The 17,597-nt window shown below is 44.8% G+C and overlaps 2 protein-coding genes across 4 annotated transcripts; both read left to right on the forward strand.

Moving 5' to 3' along the window:
• Positions 1 to 2,029: 2,029 nt before the first annotated feature.
• optn (optineurin) lies at positions 2,030 to 8,966 on the forward strand. Of its 3 annotated transcripts, none has more exons than XM_070854057.1 (13): positions 2,030 to 2,131; positions 3,558 to 3,682; positions 3,862 to 4,058; positions 4,681 to 4,842; positions 5,010 to 5,194; positions 5,396 to 5,492; positions 5,643 to 5,758; positions 6,474 to 6,623; positions 6,763 to 6,847; positions 6,969 to 7,127; positions 7,237 to 7,379; positions 7,722 to 7,804; positions 8,077 to 8,966. In XM_070854057.1, exons 2-13 carry the CDS (start codon positions 3,562 to 3,564, stop codon positions 8,187 to 8,189), a joined length of 1,611 nt encoding a protein of 536 aa, XP_070710158.1. In that variant the 5' UTR covers positions 2,030 to 2,131; positions 3,558 to 3,561; the 3' UTR covers positions 8,190 to 8,966. The 3 variants fall into 3 exon arrangements, with proteins under 3 accessions (XP_070710158.1, XP_070710159.1, XP_070710160.1); XM_070854058.1 differs by having other exon boundaries at positions 5,399 to 5,492; XM_070854059.1 differs by having other exon boundaries at positions 5,405 to 5,492.
• Positions 8,967 to 10,268: 1,302 nt separating this feature from the next.
• mcm10 (minichromosome maintenance 10 replication initiation factor) lies at positions 10,269 to 16,821 on the forward strand. The gene is made up of 17 exons (XM_070854015.1): positions 10,269 to 10,293; positions 10,380 to 10,670; positions 10,775 to 10,993; positions 11,164 to 11,301; positions 11,387 to 11,585; positions 11,694 to 11,859; positions 12,143 to 12,310; positions 12,889 to 13,005; positions 13,106 to 13,302; positions 13,563 to 13,657; positions 14,617 to 14,730; positions 14,907 to 15,404; positions 15,639 to 15,769; positions 15,918 to 16,031; positions 16,223 to 16,368; positions 16,466 to 16,508; positions 16,597 to 16,821. The coding sequence occupies exons 1-17, from the start codon at positions 10,287 to 10,289 to the stop codon at positions 16,678 to 16,680; spliced, it is 2,727 nt and encodes a 908-aa protein (XP_070710116.1). The 5' UTR covers positions 10,269 to 10,286; the 3' UTR covers positions 16,681 to 16,821.
• The last annotated feature ends 776 nt before the right edge of the window (positions 16,822 to 17,597 follow it).

A 17,597-nucleotide genomic window follows, 5' to 3' on the forward strand; every position in this document is an offset into this window, starting at 1 on the left:
CCTGGGGGATAAAAGGATCACAAACTTTCTGCAAGCCTGTAAAACCCCGTGATGAAGAAAAAATGTTTGTTTTATCTATTTAATAAAAAAATAACTTTTTGGAGGTCAAACACCAAAGTTGCTCACAAGTTAAATGAAAATGCGAACAAAAAAAAGAAGTTTAAAAGTTGAAAGGAGCTGTGATGGTTACCTGGACGCCACAGGATGCTCTGACCACAGTACTTTAGTCCATGCAGCTCACACTCAGGTCTCTTAACACTCCTAAAGTAAAGTAACCTGTTGCTGTGGCCCAGAGTCACCACCTCATCTGTCTGCTGGGGGAGCGACAAGCCTCACCAGAGCGCACTGGTGCTGCGTTCACGGACTTGATGTGACGCTCCGACATTTGACATTTCCCTGTGAGCTGGTTGGTGCTCGTGTTGGATCATTTCAGACACATTGTAAAACAGATAGTACATCCATGGATTGTGACATTCCTGCAAACTACATCAGTTAGATGTAGTATCCTTGTAGGCAGAGTCCAGGTCATTTAACTGCTTTGCATGCAGCACTAAAGGAATTTCCTTTTCTCCAATAGCGCATTTGAAAGCACCCCAAGAGGTCCAGCAAAGATAAAAACCAATCAGACCTGCAATTTTGCATTAAAGTGGTTTCTAATGTTGTAAAGCCTGTCCAGCAGAAGCCCTTCAGGAGGATCCTTGAGGAGGATCCATGTGAATAATGTGGATCAATTTCACAATTATACGTCCCTGATTGATGACAGCAGTATAAGATACGTTTAAGGATTATTAGATTTATTCTCCATCAGTTTCAGGAGCTGGATCTGATCTATGAGCTGCTTTTCCAGCTCGTGTGGATCTCTGCTTTGACAACACTGCCACCTAAAGGACCCAGCATGTATCAATTATTCTTTTTATATAATAGATTATGTGAATTAATCCAATAAATGCCATAATAGTGTATATTTGCCTGAATGGGGCCACGCTGGTAGACTTATTATAGCTTATTAATATTCCGTAATGGCCTTGGTGTGTTTTTATGAAGTAATAAATCCAAATATTACATCATTAATTATATTTTATTCATATTTTCCAGGAGCTGTGGCTGTAACATGACTCTGTGGGTGTGTTAGGGAATCTCCCAGTTTTCCCCTTTCCCCGTTTTCAGACAGCAAGGTGACTCCTGGAGGGAATTCCCGCTGACTCCGCCCCTCCCTCCCTCACACTTCCGCCTCCCGCCGATGCGTAAAACATGCGGATGGAGCCAACGTGGCTCCGCGGCTCTGCACATGCGCAACTGCGGGGCATTCGCAGATCTGCGCCCTGCTCTGTGACGTCACTTCAAGGAAACGAAAACCTCCCGTAAAAATCAGAGCTGCGTCGACCGGAAGTTGGACAAGCGAGCCTTCAAAATTAAAGCTTTTATACTAAATAAACTGGTCTTAATGGAATTGCAATATAATATCAGAATATACAAGAATATTAAAGGTAATTTCAGGCTCAGATTGTAATTCCCTACAGAGATAGACCTGTAAAATCCTGTTTTTTTTTAACCAGATGCAGCTGCTATATTGCTCTCTTCATAGTCACCAGACTCCATTGACAAAAATAATGATTTTACATACAGGAGTTGCTGATCTACTGTGCTTTACTTTACTAATTTGTTTACATTATTGCATGTTACACAAATACTGTGTTGGATCAGAACTAACCCTTTAAAACACCAAAGTCACACAATAACATAAACTAACTAATCGAGACCAGCAACTCCTGTGTAAAATTAGTGTTTTTGTCAATGGAGTCTGGTGCCTTTGCCCTTAAAAAGTGTCCCTTGACTGCATAGTTTTTTTTTTTTTTTATCATAGGTTGGTATCTTTACAGGACGCTTTTCTTCTAGAAAGACTTTCTAATTATAAAAATATTATTAGGTTAAAAAATCCACAGATATTATATGTGGTTTTATTTTGAAAATCCCCACCGGAAGCCCCCTGCTCCTTTACGTTAATTGACGTAGATACAAACCAGAAGCAGCATAATATCGCTGACCGTCGCTCTCCAACGTCTCTCCGAGTGTTTCTATGCATTTTTAGAGCGAACATCCGGATTATTTTTACCTCTGGAGTCGACAGCAGGTGAGTTAAACCCTTTAAACCGGTTTAACTTCGGATGTGACGCAGTTTGGCTCGGGTTGAACCACATCCGTGCGGGTTGAGTTACTGCTAACTTTTCAAGAGAGTCGCACATCGGGCAGGACGGGCCCACCTGAGGAAAGTGAAACTAAAATCAAAGACTTTGTGATGTTTATCCACAGCTGTGTTGTTGAAGGTTTGGCCCTAAAGTAGGATTTATCCCTCCTGAGTTAACCCGAGTTAACCCGAGTCACAGTTTAAAGCTGCTGAGTGAGTGCAGCCCTCTGCTCTGTGTTATTGTCATGTAATTTAATTATCATGTGACCTGCTGATGGGATAGTTCCGCTGCTGCATGCTTCATCACTGAGTCACTCAGTGATGTCAATACGGGGCTTTTTCTTTATTTTACAGGCAACAAAACACACAAGGAAAGACAATAGAGATTTAATTCAGGGTATTAATGTTGTGTGGTGATGTTAGAATTACCCATAACATGAGAAAACAGGCAATATGATTCATCCCTAAAGTCTGGAGCAGCTTTTTATTATTAGTCTAAAATATTCTTATCAATCGAATAAGAAAAAGTGAAGTGGGGGTGTCACACTGCTCAGAAAGCTGGAAAAGAGGCTTCAGTTCAAGAGGATCAATCTGGTCGTGGAGCTGCTCTTTACCCTTGCAGGGTTGTTGGAGGGGTCATGGGAGTTCAATAATCCAGTCTACATATGTGTAGTGGACTGGGCGCCTCCCTTTGGAGGTTTTTCCAGACACATCCCACCAGGAGGAGACCGCCAGGGGCAGACCCAGACCTCACTGGAGGGATTATATATCTCATCTGGCCTGGGAACGCCTCAGATCCCCCAGGAGGAGGACGTCTGTTACCACCGTGACCCGACCCCAGATTATGGATGAATGAAGTGAAGCATTCATGGTGCAGAAAAGACGCTGTGGTGGATGTATGTCGTTGCACTGTGTTGCACAGGAGAAAAACAAATGAGTAATGACAAAGTGCAGCTAGCGGCTGTGATACTGTCATAGTTTGAGTTGTTAAACAGTCAGTGAAAGGCACCAAACTCCATTGACAAAAGTAGTAATTTTGGACATGAGTTGCTGGTCTCCTGTTGTCTCAGTCAGACAGTTTGTTTGTTTTATTGTGTGACTTAAGTTAGATTGTTATTCAAAGTGCAGGAAAGGATCCCTACAGAGGTAGACCTGTAAGAGTGAAAGATCCTTTTGGTGTAAAAAGAAATAACGGTTATGTAAAACACCTTTTTTAAAGCCACCAGACTCCATTGACAAAAACAGTAATTTTACCAAGCAGAAAACTGGCTCTAATAGTCCAGCGCTGCTTCAATTAGTCGGCTTGTTTGTCTTAGCCAGACTCGTACCTCCGTGTCTACAGCTGTGTGTCTTCCTGTCTCTTCCCTCTCAGCGTCATGGCGTCTGGAGGCCCCATGATGAACGGCGACATCTCTCGCTCTCCCAGTCAGTCCGGCACGTTGGAGGAAACCCTGCAGCAGATGAACATCCTCATCCAGGAGAACCGAGACCTTAAAGGTGAGAGTCTGTGTGGGTTAGACAGTTGGAGTTTATTCCTTTATTTTATCTTATCAGGTGTGGTCAGAGTTCAGTGGCTGCCGTGTTCCTGTCACAGTTTCACTGCTGTATTGTGACACAACAGAAGTATAACATCATAATTTCATCATAATGTAAATGAGGTGCGTTTATTCACTCAGAGGCCCTGCGTCAGACCAACCTGACGATGAAGGAGCGCTTCGAGGGTCTGACTGCGTGGAGGGAGAAGCAGCGGGCGGAGCGGGACTTCCTGGAGAGCCGGCTGGAGGGGGCTCGGGCCCGCATGGACGCGCTGACCCTCCAAAACCAGGAGCTGAGCAGGAGGCAGGGGGAGGAGGGGAGGACAGGGGGCCTGCTGGTGAGGGTGGAACCCTGATTCTGCTTTTTGTTGACGTGGTATTTTTTAGGACAAAAGAGCCGGTGTTACGTTCCTGCTCTATTAAAGAAGTGGACTTGGCTTTCGGGTGTGAAAAGTGAAGCTGTTAGCTTAGCTTGGAGAGGAAAACTGCAGGGGTTAAAAAAAGCTCGTCGACCAGGACCTCTAGAGTTAACTGAACATGCTGCTTCTCATTTGCTTAATTTGTACAAAAACAGAAGCATGAAATCGACAATTTATGCTTTTCCTGTTTGCTAATCCTCCTTATAACATCTAAATGGCTTTACTCAAAGATGGAGCAGGAGAAAAGGAGAGAAGATGGTCTCTTTTCATAGTTTGGTGGTCTCTAGACACATTTATGTTGGAAAAGACATTAAAAAGTGCATTTAGAATAACATGAGACCTTCTAATGTAGGCTGAGGTAAAGAGGAACAGTCACAGTGGCCACGCCCACCTCTTGTTATTGAATTATCTTCATTAATTATGTATTTCCTAACCAGACCACTCACTGTACATTACGTTTCACCTGATTTAACCCTCTCTCAAACTATAACCAACTTAACACTTAATATTCTGCGTTGGTGGTGTGTGATGTCATCCTCAGGGGGCGTCATCCAATCAGAGCGCAGAGCTGGACGCCCTGCGTGCCCAGGTCGCTCGCCTGCAGGCAGAGAAGAACGACCTGGTGGCCATGAACTCAGAGCTGCAGCTGAAGGCGGAGCAGAGCTCACAGGGCGACTCCTTCATCGAAGTCATCAGGGTGACGGTGAGGAGGAGCCACACACACACACACACACACACACACACACACACACACACACAGAAACAGATGCATGTAAAGGCCTCATCTGGGACAAAAACTCCTTAATAACAACATGGTTTCATTGTGTGACTTCGATGACGTGACACACCGATCTATGTTTTCGCCCTCAGGACGGAGGCGTAGGCGGCGTGAACGACGTGTGCGGTACGGAGCGCAGCAGATGTCTGGACCTGAGCATGACGGCGTCCCGGCTGGACAGCGAGGAGGTGACGGTCAGCCAGCTCCTCCAGTCGCTGAGGAACGAGACGCAGCGGGCCGAGCGGCTGAAGGCGGAGCTGCAGTCCTCTGTGGCCAGGTAGAGAACAGCAACTTAAAGGAACAGTTCACCGTTAAAGAGGCTGCTAAATGTCTAGCATCAGGAAACACAGGCTGTTAGTAGCTCTTTGTGTGACTTCCTGTAAACTGCTGTCAAGCTCTTTGGTTTTTATTAAATTCACCACTTAAAATGCTTTTATTTTTCCTTTTCCATATTGTTTAACCGTTTTTTTTTATCCAGCAGAATCAGAGAGCTGGAGGAGAGGAAGAGTAACAAAGATCAATCAACACAGATCACCCAAGCAGAGACCAAAGAGGATTCTGGGAAAGAGGAAAAGGTATTTAATCACTGCTGTGTGGAGTATTGAGGCATGCAGTGTTCGTTCAGCTTTAACTGTATGATTCTAATCTGTTTACTGTAAAGATACGATCACACGTGTTTTGTTTCCTTACCGTAATGTTTGTGTGTCGCTATGCGAATATTTCAGGCAGCATCTGAGGTGGAGAATCTGAAGGGTCAGGTGATGACACTGTTCAAAGAGCTGCAGCAGGCCCAGAGAAAGCTGGACGAAGCAGAAGGCATGAAGAAGAACCTGCAGGACAGGTTAGGCTCACACACACACACACACACACACACACACACACACACACACACACACACACACACACACACACACACACACACACACACACACACACACACACACACACACAGACAGCCACAGTGTCACATCTTAACCTGCAAACCATTTAGAGATGACTTTAGTTGATGCTTCAAAAACCACCAGAAGCACTGTGACGAGTTTCAGAAGCGTCACAGAAGAGGCTCAGCTCCACTGAACATACACACTAGTCTATTTTTGATGAGTTTTCAAAATAAAAGCCCCCGTGTAGACTTTCAATCGTAAATACCGCCACCACATCAATATTATTTTGTAAGTGATAGCACCAGGAAAGAAGGTAACCGTGTTTTTTAACACCGTAGACGACGAGATCTTTGTCTTGGATGAGGAGAAACACTTTAACTTTCACTATAGTCTACTGTCTGTAGCTACAGCACCACAAAGTAGGAAATACATACAAGAAACAATTTAGAGCAAACAAAAAGAAACACAAACTGTTCGCTCATGAAAATCAGTTTAACTAGCAAATCAACAAAATCAAGTCGACTCATCAGCCAGTAAAAATGCTTCACTTCTGAAACATTTAAAATGGGATTTAAAGCTGCAGAAAAGACAAGGAGCAAAACAGGAACGTGTCGTCGATGTTCCCTTTTCTGGGTCCTGATCTGTACGTGTGCTGTTTTCTCTCGGGTCTAGATGTCGGGAGGTGGAGCAGGACGTGGCCACCCTGAAGGCCCAGCTGGTGGAGAAACAGGCGGTTCAGTCGGAGAACGACCGGCTGAAGCTGCAGCTGGACAGCATGCAGGCCCAGAGCCTGATGGAGCAGAAGAAGGCCGGGGAGGAGAGGTCAGAGACAACACACACACACAAGGTCACTTGAATCTCAACTGCTTTGTTCATAGAGGAGTAACTGACACAACATACTTTAGGAAACCTGCTTATATCTGTTCCCTAGTAGCCCATAATTGGACTTCCCTCCTCACAGGAACAATCTGACCCAGCTGAAGGATGCCTACACCAAACTGTTTGAGGACTACAACGAACTCAAAGAGGAGAAGAAGAAGAGAGAGGTCAGATTATGTAGCATAATGAGGAGCCTGATGTCCACCAGCCTGAATGCAGTTAAAAGTGTATTGATAATAGAAATGAGAGCCAGACATGTCTGACCTTTGCCCTCTGGCGCCTCTGCAGTCTCTGCTGGTGCAGAAGGAGGTGGTGGATCAGCTGCAGGACCGGCTGAATGCTGCTGAAGAAGCCCTGGCTGTTAAACAGGAGAAGATCGATCGAATGAAGCAGGAGATCTTCCTGAAGGAGAAGGAGATGGAGACCATATCTGTCTTCCAGGCTCAGGTCAGTGGGTGGAGGAAAGGTCTTGACATTTCATTGAATATAACTGTAGCATTCAGCATCGGACCCCAAAGTATCAGACGTCCGTATGACCACGTGGCTCTGTGTGCAGGCAGAGGTCTACTCCTCGGACTTCTACGCAGAGCGAGCAGCGAGGGAGAAGCTCCATGAAGAGAGGGAGCGTCTGGCTGCTCAGCTGGAGTATGTAAAGAAGCAGAACACCCACCTGCAGGAGGAGATGGACTCACTGGGCCGGTATGGAAATAAAACACAGGCACTGTGGGTGATCCAGAGGTGATCATCCACAGAGTGTATATAAGGATGACAGCTCCTTCAAAGTGAAGCCAACACACCTGGAGCGCCCCCTGGTGGCTGGCTGCAGTATAGGAAACCCCACCCACTCCATGTTAGTGGATTGGCCAAACTAAAAATTCAGTACACATGAAAAGACATTTTTCCCAAAGATGGTTTCTGTTGTTGTAGGTTTTTTTCCTTTCATGCTGATGTATGTTCAGATATTTAGTTTAGTTTCAGCTGACTTCTTTTTAACGTCTGAGGCAGCGCTAACTGTAACCTACATCTTATCTTTGTCCACAGGCGGTCGCTGAACGAGATGCAGAGGAGACACGTGTCACTGGGAGGAAATGCACACGGACCAGGAGCTGCTCTGGTTGGCAGAGGTTTGTTTTAGGCTTGTTTTTATGCCCTGAGCCATTCAGGCATATTTCCTCTAAGACTGTGTGCTAGCCCATGTTTTTTTTTACCTGAACTGAGCCTTTAAAGAATAGTTTGTGTCTTTGTTTTCAGATTACTAACTCTCAGCAAGAAAGCAAATAAAACTTATTTCACAAAATGTCAAGCTATTCCTTTAGCCGTCTCTACAGTAGAACCTAAACCATGTCTGGGAGGAAGTGCAGGATTTCCAGTCATGATCTGTGTCTCTGACCCTCAGGCGCTGACTGGCAGCATCAGGGGAATATACCCGAACACGCCTGCCCCAAGTGCAATGAGATCCTTCCAGACCTGGACTCCCTGCAGATCCACATCATGGACTGTATCAACTAGACCTCCATCATCACGAGCATCCGCCAAGACGTTATACGCGCCTACATTAGCACCTTAATCTGAGTCTTCCTCTGCTTTTACCTGCACCTCCGCTCCGATCCCTGAGACGACTCTTCACATTTCCACAGTAAACACAGAAAAACTTAACAAAACACTCTGCTTTAGGTAGAGTTTAAGTAGCTGGATTTCAAAACTGTTCTGAGGGTTCTTACACAGTAGATGGAAGTCAGAAACGAGTGGGTCCTCACTAGTTTAAGTTTAAAACTGTGTGTGAAGATTTGAAATAAAACAGGAAAAGAAAATGACGCATCTCGCAGGTTTTGGGGCCTTGTCATCTGGCACATAGTCTGGTTGTTGCTGTGATGCCTGAGAATTCATGTGCACATGAAATAAGTTCAACCTTAACAAGCTGCAGTAGTCTACCAAATCTTCAAAGATTTCTCTTTAGGAGGTTTCTCATCAAATATTCTATATTTTTAGCTTTGAAACTACGTTTTAGCTCATATTTGGGTTGTTGGTGTTGGCGGGAAAAGGAGCATGCACCATGTAGGCACTTTAATAAGAAGATATATATTTTATTTTGACGCTGCAGATGATACCTGATAATTAGAACTTAATATATTTAACTTGTTGATCAACCTGTCACTGTAGGCAGCAGCCTTTTTGAGTGTACGTGCAGCAGGCTCCAACATCCTGCTGATTCTGTGGTCTGTAGTTTATAAAGGCCTTCTGATTCCCTGTTGTAACTCTGTGAAAATAAAGTGATCTGCCCATGTCTGTCTGCTCCCACTCATGTTTTGACTGAAGCTGTATTAACCTTTTAACCCTGAGCACAGTCTTCCAGGCACTTCCTGCTCGCTCAGCCTTCACATGTGTAAGGCTACATGTCATTAAAGGCCTAAAACGGTAACGTTGAGGTCTGTAAGCTTAAGTGAGGAAAAGCTACGTTTACAGGAGGCGACTACAAAAGAAGGTTTACCTGCGAGCTAAAAAAAGTAGGGCAAAAAAAAACAGGGTTTTCGCCGGGGCCAGTCTTGTAAACACACCTTTTAGGCTCCCGTGTCGCCTGTGGATAAATATTACAACAAAATCAATATCAACAGAAGTTTATATTGCTAAATATAAATATATCTCACAAAGTGATTTAAATTTTAGGAGCCTACTCAGTGTATTTGTGTCGAAAAGCCATTTTACAATGCGGTAATATTTCTTTTTTAGTTAGGCATATCGTTGGACACCTACCTAAACTTTGACAACACAGCGGGGTCCTTCATTTAGCGCCAGTTTAGATTTTCTCCCTCGCTCTGAGGGCTGTTGTTAAGGTTAGAAGACGGGTCAGACTTGTCGTTTTTATTAAATATAAGCTGTCTTTTCAGCACAGCTGCAGCTACTGCTGATTATAATAATAATCGATAATATATCGACAGGTTGGACGTAGTTGTAAAAGCCGTTAACGTTTAATTAGCACTAGCAAAAGGCACAAAGCTGTCCGAGGTAAGCTGATGTCTCATCATCTTTAAAGTCAAATGATTAAACAAACATGTATTATTTTAAATATCTGATTAACTTGAATATTCACAGAAGAAAGGCTTTATTCATCACATGTTTATGACTCCTGTTAAATGCTGAACTGTAAGTTTCTGCCAGTTTAAATGGGCCCACTAGTGATCTTAAGGTGAGACTTAAATTATGCTCAATATATTAAAGTATTAGACTGTTTTGTACAGAGTAATGTAGTGTAATACTTCTTGGATGAAATAAACTGTCTTTAATCTATAATATTATGCAAGATTTAATAGAAATTAGGGAATTTTGGTGATTGTGGCAACAGAAAAGGGAGAAGAGATATAGACGGCATTTGTTGTTGGTAATCTGACCATGAAATATTAAAGAAATTAAGATTCCTTAAGTGTACATCAATAGACTGTAGTTTTCCAAAGAGAAAGCAGCCCAGGCATGCAAAGCCTAGCCTTATTTCTTCTTTAAATCTACAGTTCAGTTCATTATAGGAGCTGCCAAATGAGTCTGTCCTTCACTCCACACGATAATATAAGTGTCTGCCCTCTCTTGTAGGTCAACAGCACCGCCGGCTCTGCGATGGACAGTGAGTATCATGAGATCCAAAACACATTAAAGTGCAGCTGTATGAATCTGTCGACCTATAAGTGACTTTGTGTCGTCTCTGCCCAGGTGAGGACGATCTGGATATTCTGACGGCGCTGCTGGCCGAGAGCGAGGGTGTCGGAGAAGAGCAGGACGGCCAGGAGCAGGCGGACGACCTGGACGGCCTGTTTGACAACGATGAGGATGAGGAGGAGGAGTACAAAGAGGGCGTCGAGGAGGAAGGCCCAGACGTGGAGGCAGAAGGCCTGTCGGAGCTCTTTGGAGATGTGGATGACATTGAAAATGAAGAGAGAGACACAAAAGCAAGTGCAGGAGATTCCTGTGGGAGCCTGGACAGGTCCAAGGAGGACTTACAAGGTTTCTAATCGGCTTCTAGTTGATGTAAAATACAATTTAGTCCAGTTAAGTTGTGCCTGTTGGGTAAATGCTCACCAGTGGAGCTTCATGTCTTCCTTCCTCAGAGGAGCTGAGGCGGATGCAGGAGCAGATGCAGCGGTTGCAGCAGCAGCTTGAATCAAGCCAGAAGGTTTCCACCTCGTCCTCCACTCCAGTCACAACTACAGGGAGGCCTGCTGGGCCCAAACCGGTCACCCCCAAACCAACACCCCCTCGAAAGCCGACCTCCAAACCGACCCCGACCAAACCAGCCGCTACGTCACAGAAGACCGTGACACAAGCAGGTAGACATCTTGTTGTTCACCAGCCGCAGTAGTCGATAAATCCTGAAGTCCGCTGGCCACTTCTGCTGTTTTATTTTACATATAAAATCCAGAATAAATGTCTAAAAACAACTGCACACGACTGCACTGGCAACAATAGTTGATTCATTGTGCTTCTGTTTTCCTTCCAGCAGCAACATCTTCATCCACTCCTGTCGGAGGAGGAACTCTGAAGCTCCAGGATTCCTCTGACTTTTTTGATCAGCTGAACAGCGCAGACTCCTTCAAACGCAAACCCAGAGTAGCTCACCAGCCCGGCACATCGCCAGGTAGGACTCATCCTTACACACCCCATCCACAGAAATGATTAGACGTCCTGATTTGAGTGTGTTTTCTTCACCGTTTCCTCATCAGGAGACAGAGGGCCACTGGTGGAGGTAAAGATTGGCAGCTCCTTCCAGCCTGTAGAGAGCACCAGCAAGGTCTCCAACCCTCGACGTTCACCTCCATCCTCCCAGAGCAGAGCTGCACCAGCTGGGCAGCCAAAGCCGCCTTCTCTCCCTCCCGTTCCTCAAGATGTGGCTGTTGAGAGATACTCAGGACTGCGGCTCAAGTGAACACACAATCTTTTTAAAATAAGAATTTGACCCTTTAAAATAAACAAATCCAGGCTTTTCTGTCCAGTGTTTCGCTCTGAATCAGACTCTCTTTTCTGTTTCAGAAAACCGCGGGTTTCCTCCAGCGATATGGACCGCAGGATGGCCGACCGTCGCCTCATCCGCCTGTCGCAGGTCCCGGAGCGCCTGGCTCGGGAGAGCCTGGAGGACAGCGACTGGGTGACCTTCGCTGTGCTGGTCAGCAAGGCCACACCGCAGAGCAACAGCAGTGTAGGTCTACGTGTAGTCGATGTCTGTGTGTGTGCTGTACTACAAAACTGCCTCTCGCTGAATGTTTATTTCACTAAAAGTCAAGGATCAAAAAGTTTTCTACACTAAACTATCCTCAAACCTTTAGTTCAGCTGCAGTTTTCTCTTTCCTCGGTGCTTTTGGTTTTTTAGTGCAGTTTCATTTCAACAACCAAGTAACGTTACACAGAGTGTAAGACCCTTTACTGAGAAAAGAATAAAATGTGTTGTAAACACTGTACGCTGCCTCGTTTCCTCTCCGCAGGGCAAAACCTTCAGCATCTGGAAACTGAACGACCTCCATAACCTGGAAGTGTTTGTGTCTCTGCTCCTGTTTGGAGAAGTCCACAAAGAGCACTGGAAGACGGACACGGGCACCGTCATCGGCCTCCTCAACCCCAACATCATGAAGCAGAAAGACGGATATGAAGGGGTGAGGGTTTCTCTCATTACCTTCATTTTTTCAGTTCATTCTTTTCTCACATGCAGCGTCTCAAACGTTGTAGGTTTTATGAAAAGGTGGACTTTGAGTAGATGTTAGACTGTTGTTAGATGTTTCACGTCACTTTTAGCAAGTTACCCTTGAGTGAACTCCTTCACCCTTGTGGTAAAGAGATAACCTTGTTTTACTCAGCTGGTTTTACGATCTTTTTGTCTGACTGGTTTGGTAGCGCAGGCTGTCTGCCAGTTAAAGCCGAAAACAGACCGGTGGTGTTTGAGAAAATAACGAGGATGTTTGCTGGTGTCAGTTACCCTATAAATACATCTATCCTTTATTTAACCAGGCAAAAGGCTCCAGATTTTGACAAAGAAAAACAATATGTGGAATAAACGAAGACGATGATGTCTCTGTTCTGCTGCAGCTCTGTGGATCCTAGAACAAACTAGAACAATGACAACACATTAAAATTCAGACCTTTAAATGATAAATGAGCTGATTTGTTTTCTGTCGTTGGCATTTTAAATACTTTATGTTTTGATTGATTGAGCGCTTGTGTCGGACACGTGCAGGTGAGCCTGACGGTGGATCACCCACAGAAGGTGATGCTGATGGGCGAAGCTCAGGATTTTGGCACCTGCAAGGCCGCAAAGAAGAACGGAGACCCCTGCTCTCAGATCGTCAACATGGTGGGTCCCCAACGTTCTTATGTCCTTATATTCTCACCAGACATCTCTCCTCCGTCATGTTTTACATCCCGCACGTTTCTGTGTGGTTGTTTGTCTCCAGTATGAGTGCCAGTACTGCCAGTATCACGTCAAAGCCCAGTATAAGAAGATGAGCGCCAAGAGGGCCGACCTGCAGTCGTCGTTCTCTGGAAAAGCTCCCAACAAGGTGAAGGGGAAGAGCGGCGGCCTGAGAGAGCGGCTGTGCCAGGACGGCTTCTACTACGGCGGCGTGTCCTCACCCGCCTGCGTCACCTCACTGTGAGTGATGAAACATTTAAAGCAACAATGACAACCTCGTGTCTACTATTTGAAAAACGCAGTCAGCTCCTGCTCATTGAATCAAAAAGCCACTGAAGCAGACCGTGGCCACAACCACTGACTGAAAGTATATTTGTACTTTTACGGTGTGTGTTGGAGTTGTGCAGGCTAACTGCTCCTTACAAAGCCAGGACCCCTGTGTGGGACTGGGCACAACCCGAGCTGCCTGGCATCTTCAGTAACCGGTCTGTGTGTTGTAGAGCGGCGTCCAAACCCAACAAACCGACCCAGAAGACTCTGGACAAGCTGTTTGTGAAGGGCTCGGCTCAGCTCGTCCAGCAGGCCAAGAGGCTGGGTGAGGACCAGTACCAGCTGCACACACCTTATCTCATTAGTCCCCTTATAGTTTGTACACCTGTTGAACTGTGTGTCCTGTTTATTTTCTACTAAGCTTAAGCATACTAGAAGGAAAAACCCTTTTATCCTCTTATATATCAAGACTTTGTGCTGTGAACCCTCTTTACCCCAACCTCATTTTATCCAGTTGTGTCTTTTAGAAGTCGTTTAAAGGATAATTCTGGTGTTTTTTTTAAAACCTGGGTCCCATTTGTACACATTTTGGGCTTGAAATAACTGGTAGAATCAAAATCATTTGGATTTGGACCAGTAGATGGCCTCAGCCGGCAGCCGAGAACAGGTGGCGAACGAGCTACATTGGCTGTAATGTAATCCTTTGGGGCAGTTGTTTGCTTGTTTTTGCCACTGACAGGCTCAAATTGTTAGTCAGAGTCTCTGACAACATTACAGAAAGGATTCGCGCAGAGATAACACCTCTAAAGTCACTTTTGTTTAACTAAAAACAGCCGTTAAATCGCTCAAATCAAAACCACCAGACTTCACTGACAAAAACGGTAATTTTGCACAGTAGCTGCTGGTCTACTGGTGTCCTGATCAATTAGTTATTGTGTAACTTTGGTGTTTTAAAGTGTTTGTTCAGATCCAACTCAATATTTGTGTAACGCACAAAAACACAGACAAACTAACTGATTGAAGCAGCAGTAGACCGGCTGTTCCAGTGTTCTGCAAGGTAAAATCACTGTTTTTGTCAATGGAGTCTGGTGGGTTTAAATATCGCGATCCAACAGTGATTAAAGGATCTTACAGGTCTGTCTCTGTTGGCATTCTGTCTGTAATGTTGACAGACATTTAGAATAACAATCTGAGTGGCAAAAACAAGCACTTTTAGTGGGTTTTGAACCCAAAATATGTATAAAAAAAGGTCTTTTTGTGCGTGTTTGTGTTTTCTCTTTGTAGCCATGCAGTCTGGTGAAGTATCAGGTTGTTCAAATGAATTTATGAGCCTGATGTCAGTGCCAACGCCCGGAGCTCTGCAGCTGAAGAAGCACCTTGTACAGAGCAGCAAAACAGGTACACGACCGGGACCCCGTCTTTGACCACTCGAGCTGAGAATGATCGATTCAGATTATTTAAGGGTTCGTCCCTTGTTGGATTAGAAAGCAGCGTCAATATTTACAGCGTTCTAGTCACAAATCAGTCGAGCTGATCACCAGCTTTACTCTAAAAGTCCTGATGTTCATCTTCAGTCTCCAAAGAAGCAGCTGGAGCTCCAGTCCAGTCCATCTCGGCCACAGACCTCCTGAAGCAGCAGAAACAGAAGCAGCGGGAGCTCCTGCAGAGCCGCCAGCAGAGGGCAAAGGAGCTCCAGAGGAGGGCGCAGCAGAGCTCAGACAGACCCGGGCCGTCCTCCTCACTGGGCCGACCTGGTCCTGGTCTGATGTCCCCTAAAGCAGCTTCTGAGGTCCCCACAGCCACCCAAAGCCCCGCGGCTCCCCACGCCCCCACCCTGGCCCGAGGCTTCTCGGAGGGAGAGGACATCCTCTTCTTTGACAACAGCCCGCCCACGGCGCCGGCGTCCGCCCCCACCGCTCTCAGCCTATCAGCCGCCAAGATGGCCGCCCTGAAGAAGCTGAGGGCCAAAGGGACGGGGCTCGCAAAGGAGGACCCCAACGCCGTGAAGAGGAAGAGGAGTAGCGGCAGTGAGATCAACGCTCGAGTGGAGAAGAACCTGAACTCACCAGATGGTACAGCTCACTTTTTCTATCATATGTGTCTGCTGTTGATTTAATTGCTTTATTTCTTATTTTAAAATAACATTCAATCGATTATGTGCCATTATTTTGACAAATACATCATTTTCTTTTTGCAAAATCCCTCTAATTGGGTACTTTTTGTTGTCAAAACACACATAAATGAAGGCAACACCTGCACTAAGTTAACAACACAAATCAAACACCGCCCTCTCTCTCACTGTGCAGGCGAATCATCCGGTAAGGAGGATGAGGAGCCGGCCCAGAAGAAGAAGCGAGATCAGCTGCGCTACATCCAGTCAGAGGAGTTTCAAAAGATCCTCAACGCCAAATCTCGTCACAGTGCGGCGCTACAGACGGTAGGACGAGTGACGCTTTATTTACGTTGCCCGCTCTGACACGAAGATACAAAGTCCATCTGATTTCTTCCTCGTTTTCTAAAAATCCAGCTGCATTTCCACATTTAAAGCGTTGCAAAGTGTGTCTGAATGAATGTGGATCTCTCAGGCGGAGTACCAGCTACAGGAGCGCTACTTCGACGCTCTGGTGAAGAAGGAGCAGATGGAGGAGAAGATGAGGGGCATCAGAGAGATGAAGTGTCGCGCTGTGACCTGTAAACAGGTAAACATGACATATTGTGATTGTCCACAACTTTAAATAACTTAAACCAAGTCTGAGGGGAAGAAAATAACCCTCAACCTGCTGCAGACTATAAGATGCTTTACACATTTTAAAATGAAATGACTGCGGTCTAGATTACGGTTAGAAGCAGAAAAACTAAGTTGTCATTTCCCATAATCCCTTGCTTCCAGTGTAACTACACCTACTTCAAGCCGGCGGATCGCTGCGTGGAGCAGAATCACGGCCTGCGGTGGCACGATGCCGTGAAACGCTTCTTCAAGTGTCCCTGTGGACAGAGATCCATCTCTCTGGACAGACTGCCGCACCAACACTGCAGGTCAGAGTCCTGCAGCCGTCGTTCAGAGTTCCTGCTGCTCCATTTTAACATCAAAATAACACGCTCATCCTTTTTAATGTTCATTTCACCATTTCAGTAACTGCGGTCTGTTTAAATGGGAGCGTGACGGGATGCTGAAGGTAAAAACCTCTCTGATCAACAACAGATCATTTACAAAAATATATATTTTATTGTGAAAGAAAACAGACCTAATGTGTTTTGTTTCAGGACAAAGTCGGACCAAAGATCGGCGGAGAGCTTCTCCTGCCTCGAGGAGAGGAGCACGGCAGGTTCCTCAGCAGCATGAAGTGACGTCTGAACTGTATTTTTATGTTTATAATTTAAGTGTCTTAATAGCATTTTTTACCTTTCTATGAATTATGGTTTTAAAGTTTGACTTTTCGCATTGATTGTGGAGATTTGAATGTCTGTGATAATTGTGGATAAGCTGGAAATGGGAAGATTAAAGTCGTAATTTGCAACATTTCATGTGAAATCGCTGTTTGTACTCAGCAAACGGAGCCTGGTTCACATCTGGAAAAGTATGAAATCACATAATACGGATTTAAAACGTGAAATACCAAACAGTAGAAATACTCCTGCATTAAAAGTGTTTTTTTTTAGTGTATTATTATAATCAGAGAAACATAATTATAGTAATAACTATCCAACATTTAACCGACATAGTAAAGTGACAGGAGTCACTTTACTATGTCGGTTAAATGTTGGACAGTAAAACGTACGGTGACTTCATGCTTCTTGCTTTTAATACACAGTATAAAAACCAACATGTTCCTCTGGTGAACATACAGAAAACATATTAGAACTAGTTGGTGATATTTTGTGTGGCACAAAATGTCTGTGTGCTCAGATAAGATGGATCATTTCATTAAAAGTAACTTTTTTTTTCTACAAAATTGATACATAAAAGTAAATTAACCTGCTGCAGAGAGTCAAAAATTGTCAAATCTATAAGGAAAAATCTTTATTTAACATGTTAGAAATACTTATTTTGATGTGAACTCCACCATTAGGTTTCCAGCAGCTGGTGGATGTTTGTTTTATATATATAAATGACAAGAAGGCTGCTTATATGCCTAAAATGCTTATTAGTTATTACATTATGACCTTTAAGGAGCCTTCTTACTGTGTCATGTTTCTTTAACGGTGGGATGTTTGGTTCCTGAGCACTGAACCAGCCTCCTGAATCAGGTCAGAAACCTCCTCTA

Source organism: Pempheris klunzingeri, chromosome 22 (genome assembly GCF_042242105.1).
Source record: "Pempheris klunzingeri isolate RE-2024b chromosome 22, fPemKlu1.hap1, whole genome shotgun sequence".
Classification (NCBI taxonomy): Eukaryota; Metazoa; Chordata; class Actinopteri; order Acropomatiformes; family Pempheridae; genus Pempheris; species Pempheris klunzingeri.